Source organism: Puma concolor, chromosome F2 (genome assembly GCF_028749965.1).
Source record: "Puma concolor isolate L17-30 chromosome F2, mPumCon1.1.hap2, whole genome shotgun sequence".
In the NCBI taxonomy this organism is placed as follows: domain Eukaryota; kingdom Metazoa; phylum Chordata; class Mammalia; order Carnivora; family Felidae; genus Puma; species Puma concolor.
The window spans coordinates 83,739,707-83,759,768 of record NC_141684.1 but is presented as its reverse complement, the minus strand read 5'-3'; the positions used below and the strand labels follow the sequence as shown (position 1 = coordinate 83,759,768).

The following is a 20,062-nucleotide window of genomic DNA, read 5'->3' as shown; positions in this document are numbered from 1 at the left end:
ACAGTAGTCAGATATGTTTAGGAAACAGTGCATATTACAGCCCCCTCTTAGAGTTCACAATGCTTAAAAGCTCTTGAGAAATCTTACAGCAATTCAATTTTATCCAGCCTAGTTTATTCAAACTGATTTGATACCTATTAACATCTCATGGAACTTGTGTTTGGAGGTGCATATCCTGGTCCACTGTATAGGGCTGTGTCCTTGCAATTGTACTGTTTTTGCTTTTGTTTATGGCCTTTGTTCTCTCAGGACACTTACCTGGCTTGTTTCTGTTAAAGCTTTCTGCCTTCTCTAGGCCCCTCTGAATCTCTTCCCTTTTTTTCCCTCCCCAGTCCACCATTGTCTAAGATTTCAATTCTTTATCTTGAATAAAAACAGAGCCTCGCTTCTAACCAGAAACGACCCGTGTGTCCTGCCTCTGGTTCCATTCGCATAAATGAACAGATTACTTTTTAGAACGTGCTGTGATTTGGGCTTCTCTTAATTTTGAGCCCCCGGTTTTGAGGATCAGTTTTGAAGACCCTTCAGCCTCCAGCAGACCAGGAACAAGGTATGCTGCCACTGCCCGGGTGTGCTGGACGGCAGTGTTGCAGAAAGACTCACGCTGTGTCTGTCTCTGAACATATTTTAAAACAGAGAATGGCCGAATAGGTTGTGTCACAGACCATTTCCACTTTCCACAGTTATACGCTGTCTTCCTTGGAGAAGGAGGTGCTTCTCTTGTCCTCTGTAATCACGGTAGCCGGGTTACGGCGGCCTTGTTCTGAGCAGGTCTCCACTTGTCTGCGGATTTCTGCCCTTTGGCCTATGCTCAGAGCTGCTGCTTGGTGAACTGTGACTGACCCAGCAGGTTCCTTCTAGAGCATTGTAATTTCTCTCTGTCTCCCTTTCTCTTAAAGTGCACCTTTGCCCTGCTGTTTCTGTTTCTCTTTGGGTTCCTAAGAGCAGACTCTTTGGACCTTAAGATGAGCTGGAATGGTGCTTTTGTGAACCAAGGTGATAGGACTTGAGTTCTGTTGTTCTCATCGGGCTGGAATTTGAGGTTGGAAACATATTTGAGGAAGGCAAGCCAAGTGGTTTACAGAGGCGTGACCATGGGTGTAGCTTGTTAAACCTGTTTACCTCAGAAAGGATTTGTTTTTTTTCTTCAGTGTGTGAGAAAACCTATAGGTCTTGTTTTTCCTCACTAGCTGGCTCCAGTTTTCATGGATAAAGTTTCAATCACAAATATATCAAGCAAGTGGCGAAAGTATATCTCCTATCAGTAGTTTAAGACCTTCTTGTCTAGAATTGTACTGTGTTCATTGATTTTTAATCCCAATAGAAAATAAAATTCTATTAGCTGGGAGTCTGATATATATATAATCAATCCATTTTTGGTGGTTTTGCTATCCTTTTCCACACAGCTGAGAAGTTCTTGATTAATAGCCAGAGAAGAGCCCAATTCAGGTGTGTGTGTGTGTGTGTGTGTGTGTGTGTGTGTGTGTGTGTGTGTGTGTGTGTGTGTGTGTGTGTGTCTGTGTGTCTGTGTGTGTGTGTGTGTGTGATTGCATTGAAATTTAAAGACCACTTGGATACAAATTTTGGTGCCCTCCCCCCCACCCATTATATCCATTGTACCCAGAATGATACACAGGAGGCACTCAATTAATTTGTTAAATGAATGAATCCCATTTTAGTCTTGGGAGTGGAAATGAAAGCATTTGCTAACTAATTTTGTTGGTTTATTAGCCACCAGTCGTCTTTCATTCCCTTTAATTTTTAAGAGCTGTCTTAGTTTTTGTGATTTTATTTGCCACAGCTGCCGTGGCTTATTTTCTGTGGCATTTTTGCTGTTGCCCTCACTGTCCACCTTTCATAACAACATTTAGTGGTTAGGGGCACCTAGGTGGCTCAGTGAGTTAAGTGTCCGACTCTTGATTTCACCTCAGATCATCATCCAGTTTGTGGGATTGAGCCCCGCATCTCGCTTTCTGCTGCAAGTGCAGATCCTGCTTGGGATTCTCTCTCTCCCTCTCTCTCTGCCCCTCCTCTGCTTGTGCTCTCCCTCTATCTATTTCTCAAAAATAAATAAATAAACATTTTAAAAAAACATTTCACGGTTATTATTAGATGTAAAAGCTTCTAGGCAGTCAGGGTCTTAGAATTCTTTTGTTCTTTCTTTAAAATGCCATTGACTGTTCTCATTTGTAGTGGGCTTTAAGAAAGGGAGTCTGAACCCAGGCTAAACATGGTGACTTTAGTATAGCCTGGCTCTTGGTGATCTCATGAGATCTTACAAGGGCAGGCCTGGACCTGGTCAGTAATTGAGTGAGAGTCCTCAGCAGAAACCATGACTACAGGATGTGGCATGGGGAACACGCCTGGCCCTGCGAGTCAGGGTGCAGCCAGCACCTGCCCCCTCACCTGCAGGTATACGAGGGGTCTTCCATGACCCCCACTCCCAGCCTGCCTCCCTTCCTCTCATGGACACCTTCTCACCTGGGCTGTGAAAACAAGGGCTTGGGACTTTTGTTTTGCATGAAATATGAGTCAGGTGAGCCGTTTAGACTTATAGTTGGTTATCTGAAAGAGTGATTTTAGTTTAGTTCCTATTGCCTTTTCTTTATTTTACCAGCTGAGTAAGTAGCTATAAAGGTGTCATTTAAAAATAAAGAAGTAGTTATTTATTACCAGTATTGTGCTGTTGCTTTTGGTGAGTTCAGAAGTAAAAGCTTTAATTTTTAAATTTTAGAGAGCAGTGTTTTTTTACCTGGCTGATTTGTTTCATTTGTCATTGTAAATTTACCACGGAGGCACTACTTAATCTGCTTATCTTCTGCTTTTTGATTTTGTTAGTAGACACAATTTTTATCTAAGAGGACCCTACTCATGTAGACATGCATTTAGATTTAGATTTGATTTACATCAAATCAAGAAATTGGGACACTTCAGTTCAGGGGTAGTTCTTTAATTATTCAGGGATATCACTAACAAGAATCTTTCCTGAGCATTCCATGAAGAAATTTGTAGATAGGATTAAGTTGGCTTCAAGGTTATCAGATGAATTGCAGAGAGCATTGTTTTAAATTTAAAATTTATTATAGTTACTTAAAATTTATATTTTTAAAGGAAAAAGACAGTGATTGTGGAATATCCACCTATTTAGAAAATTGTAGGATTTTTTTTATTACTATTCTTTAAATCAGTTTACCTAAGTATGTGTACATGCTTCTTATTTTATCCCAACTCTTCCTGTTGCCCAAATGTTGCTTGCATAACCAAATAACTGGCAGATTTTAAAGGAGAGAAACAATGGGGTCTTTTTTCTCTTCATTTGGCTGTACAGTATTAAAGAATATCAAAATAAAGAATCCCTGAAAGTAATGGAAGTCATGGAGTCATTGTGGTCCCTATCATGCAACCTGAGGGAGGTTGCCTCTATGATGAGGCTACAGTCACATAAATATATACCTTCATGTTCAAGGAGCTCAGGAGGATGAATGCTGTGGCTGGTTTGTTCTCACCCACGTCCACAACACAGGTATTTTAAAGATCAGAGTCTTGGATCATTTCTTCTCCAGTGACTTTTTTGCTAAGCAGCTGCATTTCAGCCTCCTGCCAGATGGCTCTCTCTGTGCTAGTTCTTTTTTTTTTTTTTTTTTCAACGTTTATTTTATTTTTGGGACAGAGAGAGACAGAGCATGAACGGGGGAGAGAGAGAGGGAGACACAGAATCGGAAACAAGCTCCAGGCTCCGAGCCATCAGCCCAGAGCCTGACGCGGGGCTCGAACTCACGGACCGCGAGATCGTGACCTGGCTGAAGTCGGGCGCTTAACCGACTGCGCCACTCAGTCGCCCCAGCTCTGTGCTAGTTCTGTGATCATTTAAAACTCCCTGTCTTGGAAATAATATTTTCTTTTCCCTTTCTTTGTTCCTGAACGTGTTCTCTATTTCAGTTAGTAGCACCACTATCCTTACTGGCAAGAAATTTGGCCTCTTGGTTCACTTGAACCAACTGACTCTTCCTCTATCGTATTTAATTAGCACTGTTTGGTTACCAAACAATTTTAGAATAGTGATTATTAAAGTAGTAGGCCAAAAAAGAATTAACACTTAGTGTATTGAATTACTTTCAGTACATGAAGATGTTGTCAAAACTTAATTTGTTAGAGCATTTCATTAGTGGGGTTGGGAATAGAAACAAGTCTGAATGCATGGACTTTACCACTCACTTGCCCTGACACGTTTATAGCCTCCCCCATTATCAACATTGCTTACTGGAATGGTACATTTGTTACAGTTGTTGAACCTGCATTGATGCATCATAATCACTTAAAGTCCATAGTTTACGTTAAAGTTTACTCTTGGTGTTGTCCATTCTGTGGGTTTGGACAAATGCATAATGACATATATCCATCATTATAATATCATACAGAGTATTTTCATTGTCTAAGATTACTCTTTGCTCTGCCTATTCATCTGCCCCTGCCCATAACCACTGGCAACCAATGATCTTTTTGTAGTCTCCATAGTTTTGTTTTTTCCAGAATGTAATATAGTTGGAATCATACACTATATAACATTTTTTGGTTGGCTTCTTTTTGCTTAGTCATATGCATTTAATGTTCTTCTGTGTTTTTTCATGGGTTGATAGCTTACTTACCTACAGTGCTAATATTTCATTATGTGAATGTACCACAGTTTATTCATTCACTTACTGAAGTACATCTTAGTTGCTTCCATATTTTGGCAGTTATGAGTAATTAATTGCTCTAGATATCTGTGTGCAGGTGTTTACATGGACATAAGTTTACAGCTCCTGTGGATAAATACCAAGGAGTGTGATTGTGGGGTTGTATGGTAAGAATATATTTAGTAAGAAATCTCCAACGGTCTTCCAAAGTGACTGGACCATTTTTCCCTATTTATTCTTCATAGCACACAATTTCCAAGGTCCCATAGGTTTCTTATATCTGTGCAATCACTTTTTTCTCAAATCCCAAACCCTTTTCTGTCTCTTTTCATCTGAATTCAGCTTAAATGTTGATAACATTCCCACAGTTCCAGCCTGGACCTTCTCTTCTCACTTTTACAGAATTTCCAGCGACAGTCTTTTCCAACTCACATACTTTCATTCAGTTTCTATTTTGATGATTCTTGAATCCCACATGACTTTATTAAAACTCCAGACCCGTAAAGACAACTGCCTATTGGTCAATTTTACCTCAGCTATTCCATAGACATCACAACCTTAACATATCAAAACCAAATTATATTAGCAGCTACCCCTCTCCAGATTATTTCCTCAAATCCCTTTCTGGGTGAGCACATTTTTTTTGTTGCCCAAACACATGCTTGGGGTCTTCTTTGAGTCTGCCTTCACTTTGATTTTTCACGTGTAAGAATCCTCAAGTATAGTTACATCTCTGCCCTCATTTTTCTTTCAAGTGCACCTCTCCTGTTCTTACTCCCACTCACATCCTCTGCTTTCTGCTTTGATTATGAAGACCCTCTAGCTAGCTGCTTTCCCACTGGCAGGCTTTAGTACCTTCCCTCTCCCATATTAGAGTCTGTTATTCAGAATGTGGTTTGGATAATCACTCCATATTAACATCTGATTTTGTTAGTCCTTGTGGAAACTGCCAGTGGTTCCCTCACGGCCTCAGATTAAAGCCAGATGCCCTGCTATGGTTTGCACGGTTCTCGTGCAACCTTTTCTCTTACTGCTGCTTGTAGGTTTTCCTGCATGTGCTGTGTTCTCTCTGGCCTCCTATTAGTGCTCCTCCTGTTCCTTTTCCCTGGAACATGCTTGCTCTTCTCTCTGCCTGATTAACTTACACTTAGCATTCAGCTTTAGGTGGTGGCTCTTCTTCCCTTCTCCCTGTGCCCTCCCTGGATTTTTTGTTACTCTTACATGTTCCCCATGGAGCCTGAGCAGTACTTTGGTTGCAATACTTCTAGCACATTGTTTTATACCTATAGTAGTCCCTCTTGTCTGTGGTTTTATTTTCCATGGTTGATCACCCATGGTCAACCACAGTCTGAAAGCAGAGGATACTCTTTCTGCCTTATCATCAGAAGGTCATTAGTAGCCTAATGCTACATTCACAGGCCAACATCATTTACCTCACTTCACCTCGGTAAGTAGTCATTTTATCATCTCACATCATCATAAGAAGAAAGGTGAGTACAGTACAGTAAGAGTTTGAGAGAAAGACCACATTCACATAAATCTTATTATAATATATTATAATTGTATTTTACTACTGGTTACTGTTATTGATCTCTTATTGTGCCTAATTTATAAATTAAGCTTTATTACTGGTATGCGTGTATGTGAAAAAGTATAGTCTCTGTACCATTCGGTACTATCCATGGTTTCAGGCATCCACTGAGGGTCTTGGAATGTTTCCCCACAGAGAAGGGGGTACTATTTCATTTCATTTTGACCCTCCCTCCCCGTGAATCGCCGTGTTGCCTTCACTTCTGCATGTGAGTCTCCAGCACAGACCAAATATGGTTGGTTATTGGCTGACATTTTTCTAGGATAGTGGTTCATAATTGGGGGTGATTTTGTCCCCCAGGGGACATTGGTGATGTCTCGAGACATTTTTGATAGTTATGACTGGTGGGACCGTGCTGCTCTCATCTAGTGGGTAGAGGCTAGGGATGCTGCTAACCAGCTCTACAGGGGAAAAAAGAGCCCCCCACACATTATCCAGCCCAAAATGGCAGTAGTGCTGAGGTTGAGAAACCCTGCTCTAGGATGAAGTGTAAAACTTGAGGGTACTAAAAGACTTTTCATAGCAAAAAGATGAATTGAGTTTCGAGTTCTCAAGTAATGTATGCAAAGTTTTAGTGTAAAGCAACTTAATTTTCAGTCTAAACTGCTTTGGTTCTTTTTTGTAGCCTACTGTTAATATATATTCAGAATTTGTGTTGTTGGGAAAACATGTGACTAGTGCTTATTAATGGGTTATCAGCTACCTGCAGTAATTTAAGCATGCAACTGAGATTGTGAAAAGGATAGTGGAACTAAGCTCTATGTTTGAGAAGTTTTTTTCATTTACTTCTCTTATTTTATTTTTTTTTCTTTTTTTTTTTTATTTATATATGAAATTTATTGTGAAATTGGTTTCCATACAACACCCAGTGCTCATCCCAAAAGGTGCCCTCCTCAATACCCATCACCCACCCTCTCCTCCCTCCCACCCCCCATCAACCCTTAGTTTGTTCTCAGTTCTCAACAGTCTCTTATGCTTTGGCTGTCTCCCACTCTAACCTCTTTTTTTTTTTTTTTCTTCTCCTCCCCCATGGGTTCCTGTTAAGTTTCTCAGGATCCACATAAGAGTGAAACCATATGGTATCTGTCTTTCTCTGTATAGCTTATTTCACTTAGCATCACACTCTCCAGTTCCATCCACGTTGCTACAAAAGGCCATATTTCATTTTTTCTCATTGCCACGTAGTATTCCATTGTGTATATAAACCACAATTTCTTTATCCATTCATCAGTTGATGGACATTTAGGCTCTTTCCATAATTTGGCTATTGTTGAGAGAGCTGCTATGAACATTGGGGTACAAGTGCCCCTATGCATCAGTACTCCTGTGTCCCTTGGATAAATTCCTAGCAGTGCTATTGCTGGGTCATAGGGTAGGTCTATTTTTAATTTTCTGAGGAACCTCCACACTGCTTTCCAGAGCGGCTGCACCAATTTGCATTCCCACCAACAGTGCAAGAGGGTTCCCGTTTCTCCACATCCTCTCCAGCATCTATAGTCTCCTGATTTGTTCATTTTGGCCACTCTGACTGGCGTGAGGTGATACCTGAGTGTGGTTTTGATTTGTATTTCCCTGATAAGGAGCGACGCTGAACATCTTTTCATGTGCCTGTTGGCCATCCGGATGTCTTCTTTAGAGAAGTGTCTATTCATGTTTTCTGCCCATTTCTTCACTGGGTTATTTGCTTTTCGGGTGTGGAGTTTGGTGAGCTCTTTATAGATTTTGGATACTAGCCCTTTGTCCGATATGTCATTTGCAAATATCTTTTCCCATTGCGTTGGTTGCCTTTTAGTTGTGTTGGTTGTTTCCTTTGCTGTGCAGAAGCTTTGTATCTTCATAAGCTCCCAGTAATTCACTTTTGCTTTTAATTCCCTTGCCTTTGGGGATGTGTCGAGTAAGAGATTGCTACGGCTGAGGTCAGAGAGGTCTTTTCCTGCTTTCTCCTCTAAGGTTTTGATGGTTTCCTGTCTCACATTCAGGTCCTTTATCCATTTTGAGTTTATTTTTGTGAATGGTGTGAGAAAGTGGTCTAGTTTCAACCTTCTGCATGTTGCTGTCCAGTTCTCCCAGCACCATTTGTTAAAGAGACTGTCTTTTTTCCATTGGATGTTCTTTCCTGCTTTGTCAAAGATGAGTTGGCCATACGTTTGTGGGTCTAGTTCTGGGGTTTCTATTCTATTCCATTGGTCTCTGTGTCTGTTTTTGTGCCAATACCATGCTGTCTTGATGATGACAGCTTTGTAGTAGAGGCTAAAGTCTGGGATTGTGATGCCTCCTGCTTTGGTCTTCTTCTTCAAAATTACTTTGGCTATTCGGGGCCTTTTGTGGTTCCATATGAATTTTAGGATTGCTTGTTCTAGCTTCGAGAAGAATGCTGGTGCAATTTTGATTGGGATTGCATTGAATGTGTAGATAGATTTGGGTAGTATTGACATTTTGACAATATTTATTCTTCCAATCCATGAGCAGGGAATGTCTTTCCATTTCTTTAAATCTTCTTCAATTACCTTCATAAGCTTTCTATAGTTTTCAGCATACAGATCCTTTACATCTTTGGTTAGATTTATCCCTAGGTATTTTATGCTTCTTGGTGCAATTGTGAATGGGATCAGTTTCTTTATTTGTCTTTCTGTTGCTTCATTGTCAGTGTATAAGAATGCAACTGATTTCTGTACATTGATTTTGTATCCTGCAACCTTGCTGAATTCACGTATCAGTTCTAGCAGACTTTTGGTGTAGTCTATCGGATTTTCCATGTATAATATCATGTCATCTGCAAAAAGCGAAAGCTTGACTTCATCTTTGCCAATTTGGATGCCTTTGATTTCCTTTTGTTGTCTGATTGCTGATGCTAGAACTTCCAACACTATGTTAAACAACAGCGGTGAGAGTGGGCATCCCTGTCGTGTTCCTGATCTCAGGGAAAAAGCTCTCAGTTTTTCCCCGTTGAGGATGATGTTAGCTGTGGGCTTTTCATAAATGGCTTTTATGATCTTTAAGTATGTTCCTTCTATCCCGACTTTCTCAAGGGTTTTTATTAAGAAAGGGTGCTGGATTTTGTCAAAGGCCTTTTCTGCATCGATTGACAGGATCATATGGTTTTTCTCTTTTTTTTTGTTAATGTGATGTATCACGTTGATTGATTTGCAAATGTTGAACCAGCCCTGCATCCCAGGAATGAATCCCACTTGATCATGGTGAATAATTCTTTTTATATGCCGTTGAATTCGATTTGCTAGTATCTTATTGAGAATTTTTGCATCCATATTCATCAGGGATATTGGCCTGTAGTTCTCTTTTTTTACTGGGTCTCTGTCTGGTTTAGGAATCAAAGTAATACTGGCTTCATAGAATGAGTCTGGAAGTTTTCCTTCCCTTTCTATTTCTTGGAATAGCTTGAGAAGGATAGGTATTATCTCTGCTTTAAACGTCTGGTAGAACTCCCCTGGGAAGCCATCTGGTCCTGGACTCTTATTTGTTGGGAGATTTTTGATAACCGATTCAATTTCTTCGCTGGTTATGGGTCTGTTCAAGCTTTCTATTTCCTCCTGATTGAGTTTTGGAAGAGTGTGGGTGTTCAGGAATTTGTCCATTTCTTCCAGGTTGTCCAATTTGTTGGCATATAATTTTTCATAGTATTCCCTGATAATTGTTTGTATCTCTGAGGGATTGGTTGTAATAATTCCATTTTCATTCATGATTTTATCTATTTGGGTCATCTCCCTTTTCTTTTTGAGAAGCCTGGCTAGAGGTTTGTCAATTTTGTTTATTTTTTCAAAAAACCAACTCTTGGTTTCGTTGATCTGCTCTACAGTTTTTTTAGATTCTATATTGTTTATTTCTGCTCTGATCTTTATTATTTCTCTTCTTCTGCTGTGTTTAGGCTGCCTTTGCTGTTCTGCTTCTATTTCCTTTAGGTGTGCTGTTAGATTTTGTATTTGGGATTTTTCTTGTTTCTTGAGATAGGCCTGGATTGCAATGTAGTTTCCTCTCAGGACTGCCTTCGCTGCGTCCCAAAGCGTTTGGATTGTTGTATTTTCATTTTCGTTTGTTTCCATATATTTTTTAATTTCTTCTCTAATTGCCTGGTTGACCCACTCATTCGTTAGTAGGGTGTTCTTTAAGCTCCATGCTTTTGGAGGTTTTCCAGACTTTTTTCTGTGGTTGATTTCAAGCTTCATAGCATTGTGGTCTGAAAGTATGCATGGTATAATTTCAATTCTTGTAAACTTACGAAGGGCTGTTTTGTGACCCAGTATATGATCTATCTTGGAGAATGTTCCATGTGCACTCGAGAAGAAAGTATATTTCTGTTGCTTTGGGATGCAGAGTTCTAAATATATCTGTCAAGTCCATCTGATCCAATGTCTCATTCAGGGCCCTTGTTTCTTTATTGACCGTGTGTCTAGATGATCTATCCATTTCTGTAAGTGGGGTGTTAAAGTCCCCTGCAATTATCACATTCTTATCAATAAGGTTGCTTATGTTTATGAGTAATTGTTTTATATATTTGGGCGCTACGGTATTCGGCGCATAGACATTTATTTAAAAAAATTTTTTTTTCAACGTTTATTTATTTTTGCGACAGAGAGAGACAGAGCATGAACGGGGGAGGGGCAGAGAGAGAGGGAGACACAGAATCGGAAACAGGCTCCAGGCTCTGAGCCATCAGCCCAGAGCCTGACGCGGGGCTCGAACTCACGGACCGCGAGATCGTGACCTGGCTGAAGTCAGACGCTTAACCGACTGCGCCACCCAGGCGCCCCACGGCGCATAGACATTTATAATTGTTAGCTCTTCCTGATGGATAGACCCTGTCACTATTATATAATGTCCTTCTTCATCTCTTGTTACAGCCTTTAATTTTTTTTTTTTTAATTTTTTTTTTTTCAACGTTTTTTATTTATTTTTGGGACAGAGAGAGACAGAGCATGAACGGGGGAGGGGCAGAGAGAGAGGGAGACACAGAATCGGAAACAGGCTCCAGGCTCCGAGCCATCAGCCCAGAGCCCGACGCGGGGCTCGAACTCACGGACCGCGAGATCGTGACCTGGCTGAAATCGGACGCTTAACCGACTGCGCCACCCAGGCGCCCCCAGCCTTTAATTTAAAGTCTAGTTTGTCTGATAGAAGTATGGCTACTCCAGCTTTCTTTTGGCTTCCAGTAGCATGATAAATAGTTCTCCATCCCCTCACTCTCAATCTAAAGGTGTCCTCAGGTCTAAAATGAGTCTCTTGTAGACAGCAAATAGATGGGTCTTGTTTTTTTATCCATTCTGATACCCTATGTCTTTTGGTTGGCGCATTTAATCCATTTACATTCAGTGTTATTATAGAAAGATATGGGTTTAGAGTCATTGTGATGTCTGTATGTTTTATGCCTGTAGTGATGTCTCTGGTACTTTGTCTCACAGGGTCCCCCTTAGGATCTCTTGTAGGGCTGGTTTAGTGGTGACAAATTCCTTCAGTTTTTGTTTGTTTGGGAAGACCTTTATCTCTCCTTCTATTCTAAATGACAGACTTGCTGGATAAAGGATTCTCGGCTGCATATTTTTTCTGTCTAGCACACTGAAAATCTCGTGCCAATTCTTTCTGGCCTGCCAAGTTTCAAAAGAGAGATCAGTCACGAGTCTTATAGGTCTCCCTTTATATGTGAGGGCACGTTTACCCCTTGCTGCTTTCAGAATTTTCTCTTTATCCTTGTATTTTGCCAGTTTCACTATGATATGTCGTGCAGAAGATCGATTCAAGTTACGTCTGAAGGGAGTTCTCTGTGCCTCTTGGATTTCAATGCCTTTTTCCTTCCCCAGTTCAGGAAAGTTCTCAGCTATTATTTCTTCAAGTACCCCTTCAGCACCTTTCCCTCTCTCTTCCTCCTCTGGGATACCAATTATGCGTATATTATTTCTTTTTAGTGTATCACTTAGTTCTCTAATTTTCCCCTCATACTCCTGGATTTTTTTGTCTCTCTTTCTCTCAGCTTCCTCTTTTTCCATAACTTTATCTTCTAGTTCACCTATTCTTTCCTCTGCCTCTTCAATCCGAGCCGTGGTGGTTTCCATTTTGTTATGCATTTCGTTTAAAGCGTTTTTCAGCTCCTCGTGACTGTTCCTTAGTCCCTTGATCTCTGTAGCAAGAGATTCTCTGCTGTCCTCTATACTGTTTTCAAGCCCAGCGATTAATTTTATGACTATTATTCTAAATTCACTTTCTGTTATATTATTTAAATCCTTTTTGATCAGCTCATTAGCTGTTGTTATTTCCTGGAGATTCTTCTGAGGGGAATTCTTCCGCTTGGTCATTTTGGATAGTCCCTGGCGTGGTGAGGACCTGCAGGGCACTTCCCCTGTGCTGTGGTGTATAACTGGAGTTGGTGGGCGGAGCCGCAGTCAGACCTGATGTCTGCCCCCAGCCCACCGCTGTGTCCACAGTCAGACTGGTGCGTGCCTTCTCTTCCCCTCTCCTAGGGGCGGGATTCACTGTGGGGTGGGGTGGCCTGTCTGGGCTACTTGCACACTGCCAGGCTTGTGATGCTGGGGATCTGGCGTCTTAGCTGGGGTGGGTAGGCAAGGTGCACGGGGGCAGGAGGGGCAGGCTTAGCTTGCTTCTCCTTAGGTGATCCACTTCAGGAGGGGCCCTGTGGCAGCAGGAGGGAGTCAGATCCGCTGCCGGATGTTTGGCTACGCAGAAGTGCAGAGTTGGGTGTTTGCGAGGAGCGAGCAAATTCCCTGGCAGGAACTGGTTCTCTTTGGGATTTTGGCTGGGGGATGGGCGGGGGAGATGGCGCTGGCGAGCGCCTTTGTTCCCCACCAAACTGAGCTCTGTCGTCAGGGGGCTCAGCAGCTCTCCTTCTCTTTGTCCTCCAGCCTTCCCACTTTCTGAGCAGAGCTGTTAACTTATGACCTCCCAGACGCTAAGTCGCGCTTGCTGTCGGAACACAGTCCGTCAGGCCCCTCCGCTTTTTGCAAGCCAGACTCGGGGGCTCTGCTTGGCCGGCGAGCCGCCCCTCGCCCTGGCTCCCTCCCGCCAGTCCGTGGAGCGCGCACCGCCTCGCCGCCCTTCCTACCCTCTTCCGTGGGTCTCTCATCTATGCCTGGCTCCGGGGACTCTGTTCTGCTAATCCTCTGGCGGTTTTCTGGGTTATTTAGGCAGGTGTAGGTGGAATCTAAGTGATCAGCAGGACGCGCGGTGAGCCCAGCGTCCTCTTACGCCGCCATCTTCCCTCTCTTCCTACTTCTCTTATTTTAAATGTATCTAGGAACAGGTGACTACCCAGGCAGGTTTTTGGAGGTGTATGGATGAATGATATCCTTTTTAAGCTGTTAAATAAGGATTTAGGTAAAATCTTCATAAAAGGCCAAATGTAATAAACTTTTTGTTTTACATAGATTAGCAAATGATGAACATTCTAGTGCCACCCTGCACACTCACACATGCATGCACTTGTAACCATCGATAGTAACCCCCATGTACTTGTATTCTCTTCACTCCCTTTAGCCAAGTGTCTCCTATAGTGCTAGGGACACAGTCCTTGTTGATCTGTCAAAATAGGGCTCCTCATGAGGGATCCAATGCCTACACTACAAACTGACCAGGTACAGAAGATCCATTTCAACTGAATGTACTGTTTACATTTAAGAAATTTAAAATATTGTATGAGTATTCCATTAGAAAATGTTACTAATACACTGGAAAATTAGAATGTCAAAGGATAAATTATTGCTATCATTAGAACAAAACAGGACTGACCTGTACAACCAAGTACTGGGAAAATAAAATACATACCACACTTAAATATTTTAGTGTGTGTCTAGGCAAAGACAGAAGTCATCATAGAAAAAGTTTTGATTCTCTCCAGGATTGGCGATGTGATCCGATCTACTATTTTTTAATCCAGTTTTCCTTTCTTTTGGCGGGGGGTGGGGAGGGGTGGGGAGACACTGCAAAAGCATTTTTTTTTTTTTATAATCCAGTTTTCAAAAAAAAATGTAATTAGAATTCTGAGTAGGAGAAAATAAAAAACATTTTAGGAAATGGTAGGAAAAAGTGGCAATAACTCATATTCTTAAAAAGTACAGTTGTTATTAGCCATTTCAAACTCATCTCTTGAAAATATTATAATGGAATTGTGCTGGAAAAGTCAAGTTTTTGTCTTTATCCTTGGAGAGTCCTTTGGTAAGCTTACACCTGAAGAGGCAATTTTCTTTGTATTTGGTTTGTTACAAATAGCATTATTTATCTCATATTAAATTTCAAAATCCAAAAAATACTTTATTCCAGTAGATGTTAGATTACAGTGACTATCATCAGCCATTTACTAGTTCAGTTTTTGAGACTCACTGTATATGGGGCACATTTCTTTTAGTTTACCAAAGGAAGATTGAAATACTTGCACTGAATTTGGTGGATTTTATGAGATAATATCTGGCTTACAACTGGCTTAACACTCTCTTGTCTTTGTGTATATGGCTTTTTTTACTTTGGAACTCATGTCAAAATAAAAGTTTAACCTACAAATAACTGTATTTACAAAGTTATATCAATGAATATAAACAGAAGAGAATGGAATAACAGGTGTATGTAAATATGGACTTGAATAAAGACTTCTCCAAATGTAATTGCATTTCTGTTAATTTTTTTTCAGAGAAGTTCTACAGAAATTTTGGAATACTCATCAGATAGTGAAAAGGAAGATGACTCAGAGAATGCCTTGTTCATTGATTCAGAATCCTCTCCCAAAAACCACATGGATTTTGGAACTGATGTTAGAGAGGTGATGGAGAGACCAATAAGGCGGAAGGTGAAATCTGCAGAGACCATTTTGTACATGCCCCAGAAGCAGACGTTTCCCAGGACTCCAGGACCATCAGCAAAGATGAAGCTTCTAAGGTTAAATTACATCTCTTTAAATACTTGTTTAGAAAGTTGTTATATTTCTTTAAAAATCTAATCCCTGGGGCACTTGGGTAGCTTGGTTGGTTAAGGTCCAGCTCTTGGTTTCAGCTGAGGTCTTGGTTCATGGGCTTGATCCCTGCATCGGGCTCCGTGCTGGTAGTGCAGAGCCTGTTTGGGATTCTCTCTCTCTTCCCTTCTCTCTCTGCCCCTCCCCTGCTCGCTCTCTCTCTCTCTCTCTCTCTCTCTCTCTCTCCCTCTCCCTCTCTTGCTCTCTCGCTGTCTCCCTCTTTCTCTCAAAATAAATAAATAAAATTTTTAAAAATCCAAATACCTAAAAGGTTAACTTAAAAATACTTAACTTGTTTACTTGGAGAGGAAAATTGGCAGAATAGAACTCTAAGTTCAGTAAGCAATTATAGAAGTTCTAATTTCTGGAGATGAGTTAAGGAACTGTTTATCTAAGTCAAGCATTTACTGTTTCAGTCCTAACAGCTTACATGACTACTTTCCTTAGTGGGATGGGTTGTTAGAGTTTATCAAATTTTATTGAGCATCAGTGTTCCAGATACTTAGACAATTAAGACAAGTAAATGACTATTTCTGTTTTTGAAAAAGTTATAAAGAGGAAAACAGAAATAAATATATTCAAATTACTTTTACAAGTACAGTTACAGAGATTATCCAAAGGAACACTTGCAAATGCAAAGATGTACAAGAGAGCAAAGATGCAGATAAGAAACCAACTGGTATGTGTATGGAGAACCACAAAGGCCAGGCCATAGTGGGTGGAGCAGGGCATGGAAAGGGGCTCAGGATGTGCCTTATGAGAGCCATATACCAACCGTGTGTAATACATGGTCTCTTTGTGTTTTAAATTAGAACAAAACACGGGGCGCCTGGGTGGCGCAGTCGGTTAAGCGTCCGACTTCAGCCAGGTCACGATCTCGCGGTCCGTGAGTTCGAGTCCCACGTCAGGCTCTGGGCTGATGGCTCAGAGCCTGGAGCCTGTTTCCGATTCTGTGTCTCCCTCTCTCTCTGCCCCTCCCCCGTTCATGCTCTGTCTCTCTCTGTCCCAAAAATAAATAAACGTTAAAAAAAAAAATTAAAAAAAAAAAATAAATTAGAACAAAACAATGAAAGTAAAATTTCAATGAAAGTGAGAACTTGTGGGAAGCAGTGCCACAAAAGTAAACTTAGTAGAGAGATTCAAGGAAAAAGGAGTTTCGGTAGAAGGAGTAAACGTGGCAATGAAAAGCACAGGTTTTGGATATGTTTAGGAAATGTTTAAATAATGAGGCAGAGGATGTGATGCATATTGAGAACCCAATGGCATAGGAGTGGGGACAGTGCTGTGACTTCTAGGATGGGGAATTGAGGTGAGAGGTCAAATGTGGAGATTAGCTGCTAGTGGCTTGAAAGGGATCTTGGGTCCAAAGAGACATCAGATGAAAGGTGAGGCCTATTTAGAAAATAATGGGGAGGACCCAGTAGAGACAGAGTGGTTGGAAATAATTGCTCTGTCAGTGTCTAGGAAAAGGAAGTAGGGGAGGGAAGGCTGGGGAGGAGAGTCCTGTCTTAAGCATAGGAGTAGAGGGAGGAGCATAAGGATGTGACAGAGTCTACTGGGATGGATGTAACATGGTGAGTTTATTGATACTTATTCACCATATATATTATGTTATGTTTATAACACAAAATAACTCAGAAGGTCTTATGCCCAGAGTGGGTGTGTTAAAGCCTCAAAAGAAAATGGTGGTGGTTTAATAGTCTCTGGAAAGAACAGGAAAGGAAGACAGTTGGAGGGATTTGAATGTCCTTGTTTTTGAAGTTAATGCCATGTAATTACAGAAAGCCATGTCCCCAACCCTACTGAGGGCCTACTATGTGCTGGGCACTGTTGTGTGTCCTGTGTTAGGAGGATGTATGATGAGGGCCCAAGAAGTAAAGTGGAAGTAATGTCAAAAGGAGACAAATTTTATGTCAAAGAAAAGCAGAAAAGAAAGCAGAAAAGGATCAAGACTAGTCATGAGGTGTGGGGAAGGACATTTTGTGGAGCTGACATTGCCTGGGATGAGGCAAGCGGGTGATACAGGGGATCAGATGGTTTTGTTTTGTTTTGTTTTCTTGGTGAGAATATCCTGAGGCTCCCCCCCTCCCCGTCCCTGTGGGAGGGAATTGTTAGCCTCTTACTTTCTCTGTTGTAAATTGACCATATACATTTTTTGTACAGTTGATATACTAGGGTCTGAGTTTTTATTATTGTTTTGCTTCTATACTTTCAAACAAAACTTGACGTTGTTTTTTCCACTTTCTGTTTGGCATTGAATTCTTTTATATGTGTGTAGATGTATTTGGCAAGAATGCATGAAGGTGTCTACTTTGTGTGGTTAGTTCTATCACTTGTTCATGTTGTGTCACCCATCCCCCATTACTTTTTTTTAAACAATTAAAAAAAATTTTTTTACATTTTATTTATTTTTGATAGAGACAGGGCACAAGTGGGGGAGGGGCACAGAATCCGAAGCAGGCTCCGGGCTCCGAGCTGTCAGCACAGAGCCCGACGCAGGGCTTGTGCTCACAAACCACGAGATCATGACCTGAGCAGACGCTTAACCGACTGAGCCACCCAGGCACCCTCCCCCCCCCCCATTCCTTTTTATTTATTTATTTATTTTTTATTTTTTTTTTTCAACGTTTATTTATTTTTGGGACAGAGAGAGACAGAGCATGAACGGGGGAGGAGCAGAGAGAGAGGGAGACACAGAATCGGAAACAGGCTCCAGGCTCTGAGCCATCAGCCCAGAGCCTGATGCGGGGCTCGAACTCACGGACCGCGAGATCGTGACCTGGCTGAAGTCGGACGCTTAACCGACTGCGCCACCCAGGCGCCCCATCCCATTCCTTTTTAAAAGTAGAATGTTGGTCTGCATTTTAGTAGTAATAATTTTTTTTTACTTTTACATTTATTGTGTTTTTTTCTTTTAGTTTTATGAAAATATAAATGATATAAAGCACTGTTTAAGGTGTATAGCGTAATGTCTTGACTTACATATATTGTGAAATGACCATCATCACCTCATGGAGATACCAAGAAAAAAAGAAAAAAAAAAAAAGGTTTTTTTCCTTGTGATAAGATCTTTTAGGATCTACTCTCTTACCAGTTTTCAGATATACCATGCAGCAGTGTTAATTAACCATCATCCTCCTTATGTTGTACATTACATGTCCATTACTTACTTATCTTATAACTGAAATTTGTACTCTTTGACCACTTTCCTCCAGTTCCACCCCCCGTTGCCACCTCTGGTTACCACAATTCTGATCTTTTTCTCTGTGAGCTTGTGTTGTTTTTGTTGTTGTTGTTGTTTTTCAGAATTCCACATATAAGTGAGATCATACAGTGTCTTTCACTGTCTGACTTATTTAACTTAACATAATCCCCTCAAGGTCCACCTATGTTGTCACAAATGACAAGAGTCCCTTCTTTACAGTGGCTGAATAATACTCCTGTGTGTGTATGTGTGTATGTATACAACACACACACATACACACATACACACACACCACATTTTCTTTACTCATCTGTCAGTGGACTCAGGTTGTTTTCATGTTTTGCCTATTGTAAATAATGATGCAATGAACATGGGGGTGCAGACCTCTTCAACATAGTGATTTCATTTCCTTCAGATATATATTCAGCAGTGGAATTGCTGGATCATACAGTAGTTCCATTTTTAATTTTTTGAGGAACCACTGTACTGTTTTCTGTAGTGACTGAACCGACTCACATTCCCACCAGCAGTGCACAAGAGTTTCTTTTTCTCCATATCTTAACAGGAATTTGTTATCTCTTGGCTTTGTGATAATAGTCATTCTAACAAGTGTGAGGTGATACCTCATTGTGGTTTGATTTGCATTTTCATAAAGATTAGTGATGTTGAACACTTTTTCTTATACCTGTTGATCATTTAAATATCTTCCTTAAAAAAATGTCTATTCAGGTTCTTTGCCCATTTTAAAAATTAGATTATTTCGCGTGTGTTTTGTTATTGAGTTGTACAAATTCCTTTGAATATTTTATATATTAACTGCTTATCAGGTATGTGATTTGCAAACATTTTCTCTTATTCTGTAGGCTGCCTTTTTATTTTGATTATTTCTTTTGCTGTGCAGAAGCTTTTAGTTTTTTTTAGTCCCACTTGTTTTTTTATTCCTTGTGGGTTAAGTGTCATATCCAAAAAAAATTATTGCCAACACCCATGTCAAGCCACTTTTTTCCTCTGTTTTCTTCTTAAGTTTTGTGGTTTTATGGGTTAAGTTTTTAATCCACTTTGAGTTAATTTTTGTGAGTATTATAAGAATAGAGGTCTAGTTTCATTGTTTTACATGTAAATATCCAATTTTCCCAGCACCATTTATTGAAGATACTGTCTTTTCTTCTTTGGGTATCCTTGCTCCCTTATCAAATTTTAGTTGACTGTGTATACATGGGTTTATTTTTTAGGCTTTGTATTCTGTTCCATTGGTCTATATGTTTGTTTTTACTTGATTGGTATAGCTTTATTGTGTAGCTTGAAATCAGCATGTGTGATGTCTCCCACTTTGTTGTTCTTTCTCAGGATTGCTTTGGGTATTTGGGATTTTTGTGGTTCCATACAAATTATAGGATTGCTCTATTTCTGTGAAAATGCCATTGGAATCTTGATAGGGATTGCATTGAATCTATAGATGGCTTTAGGTAGTTGTGGACATTTAACAACATTAATTCTTCCAATCCATGAACATGGGATATCTTTTCATATATTTGTGTTGTCTGCAGTTTTTTTTCATCATGATTCTATATATAGAAAACTCGAAAGACTCCCATCGAAAAACTCTTATATCTAATCAACGAATTCAG

The 20,062-nt window shown here is 40.5% G+C and overlaps 1 protein-coding gene across 1 annotated transcript in view; it reads left to right on the top strand.

Annotated features, from left to right (window-relative positions):
• Window positions 1–20,062, top strand: part of SPIDR (scaffold protein involved in DNA repair) — a 504,871-nt gene that overhangs the window by 159,712 nt on the left and 325,097 nt on the right. Inside the window, exon 6 of the mRNA XM_086694922.1 lies at window positions 14,912–15,156. Within this exon, the coding sequence (XP_086551048.1) occupies window positions 14,912–15,156 (245 nt within the window). The remainder of the gene's footprint in view (window positions 1–14,911; window positions 15,157–20,062) is intronic.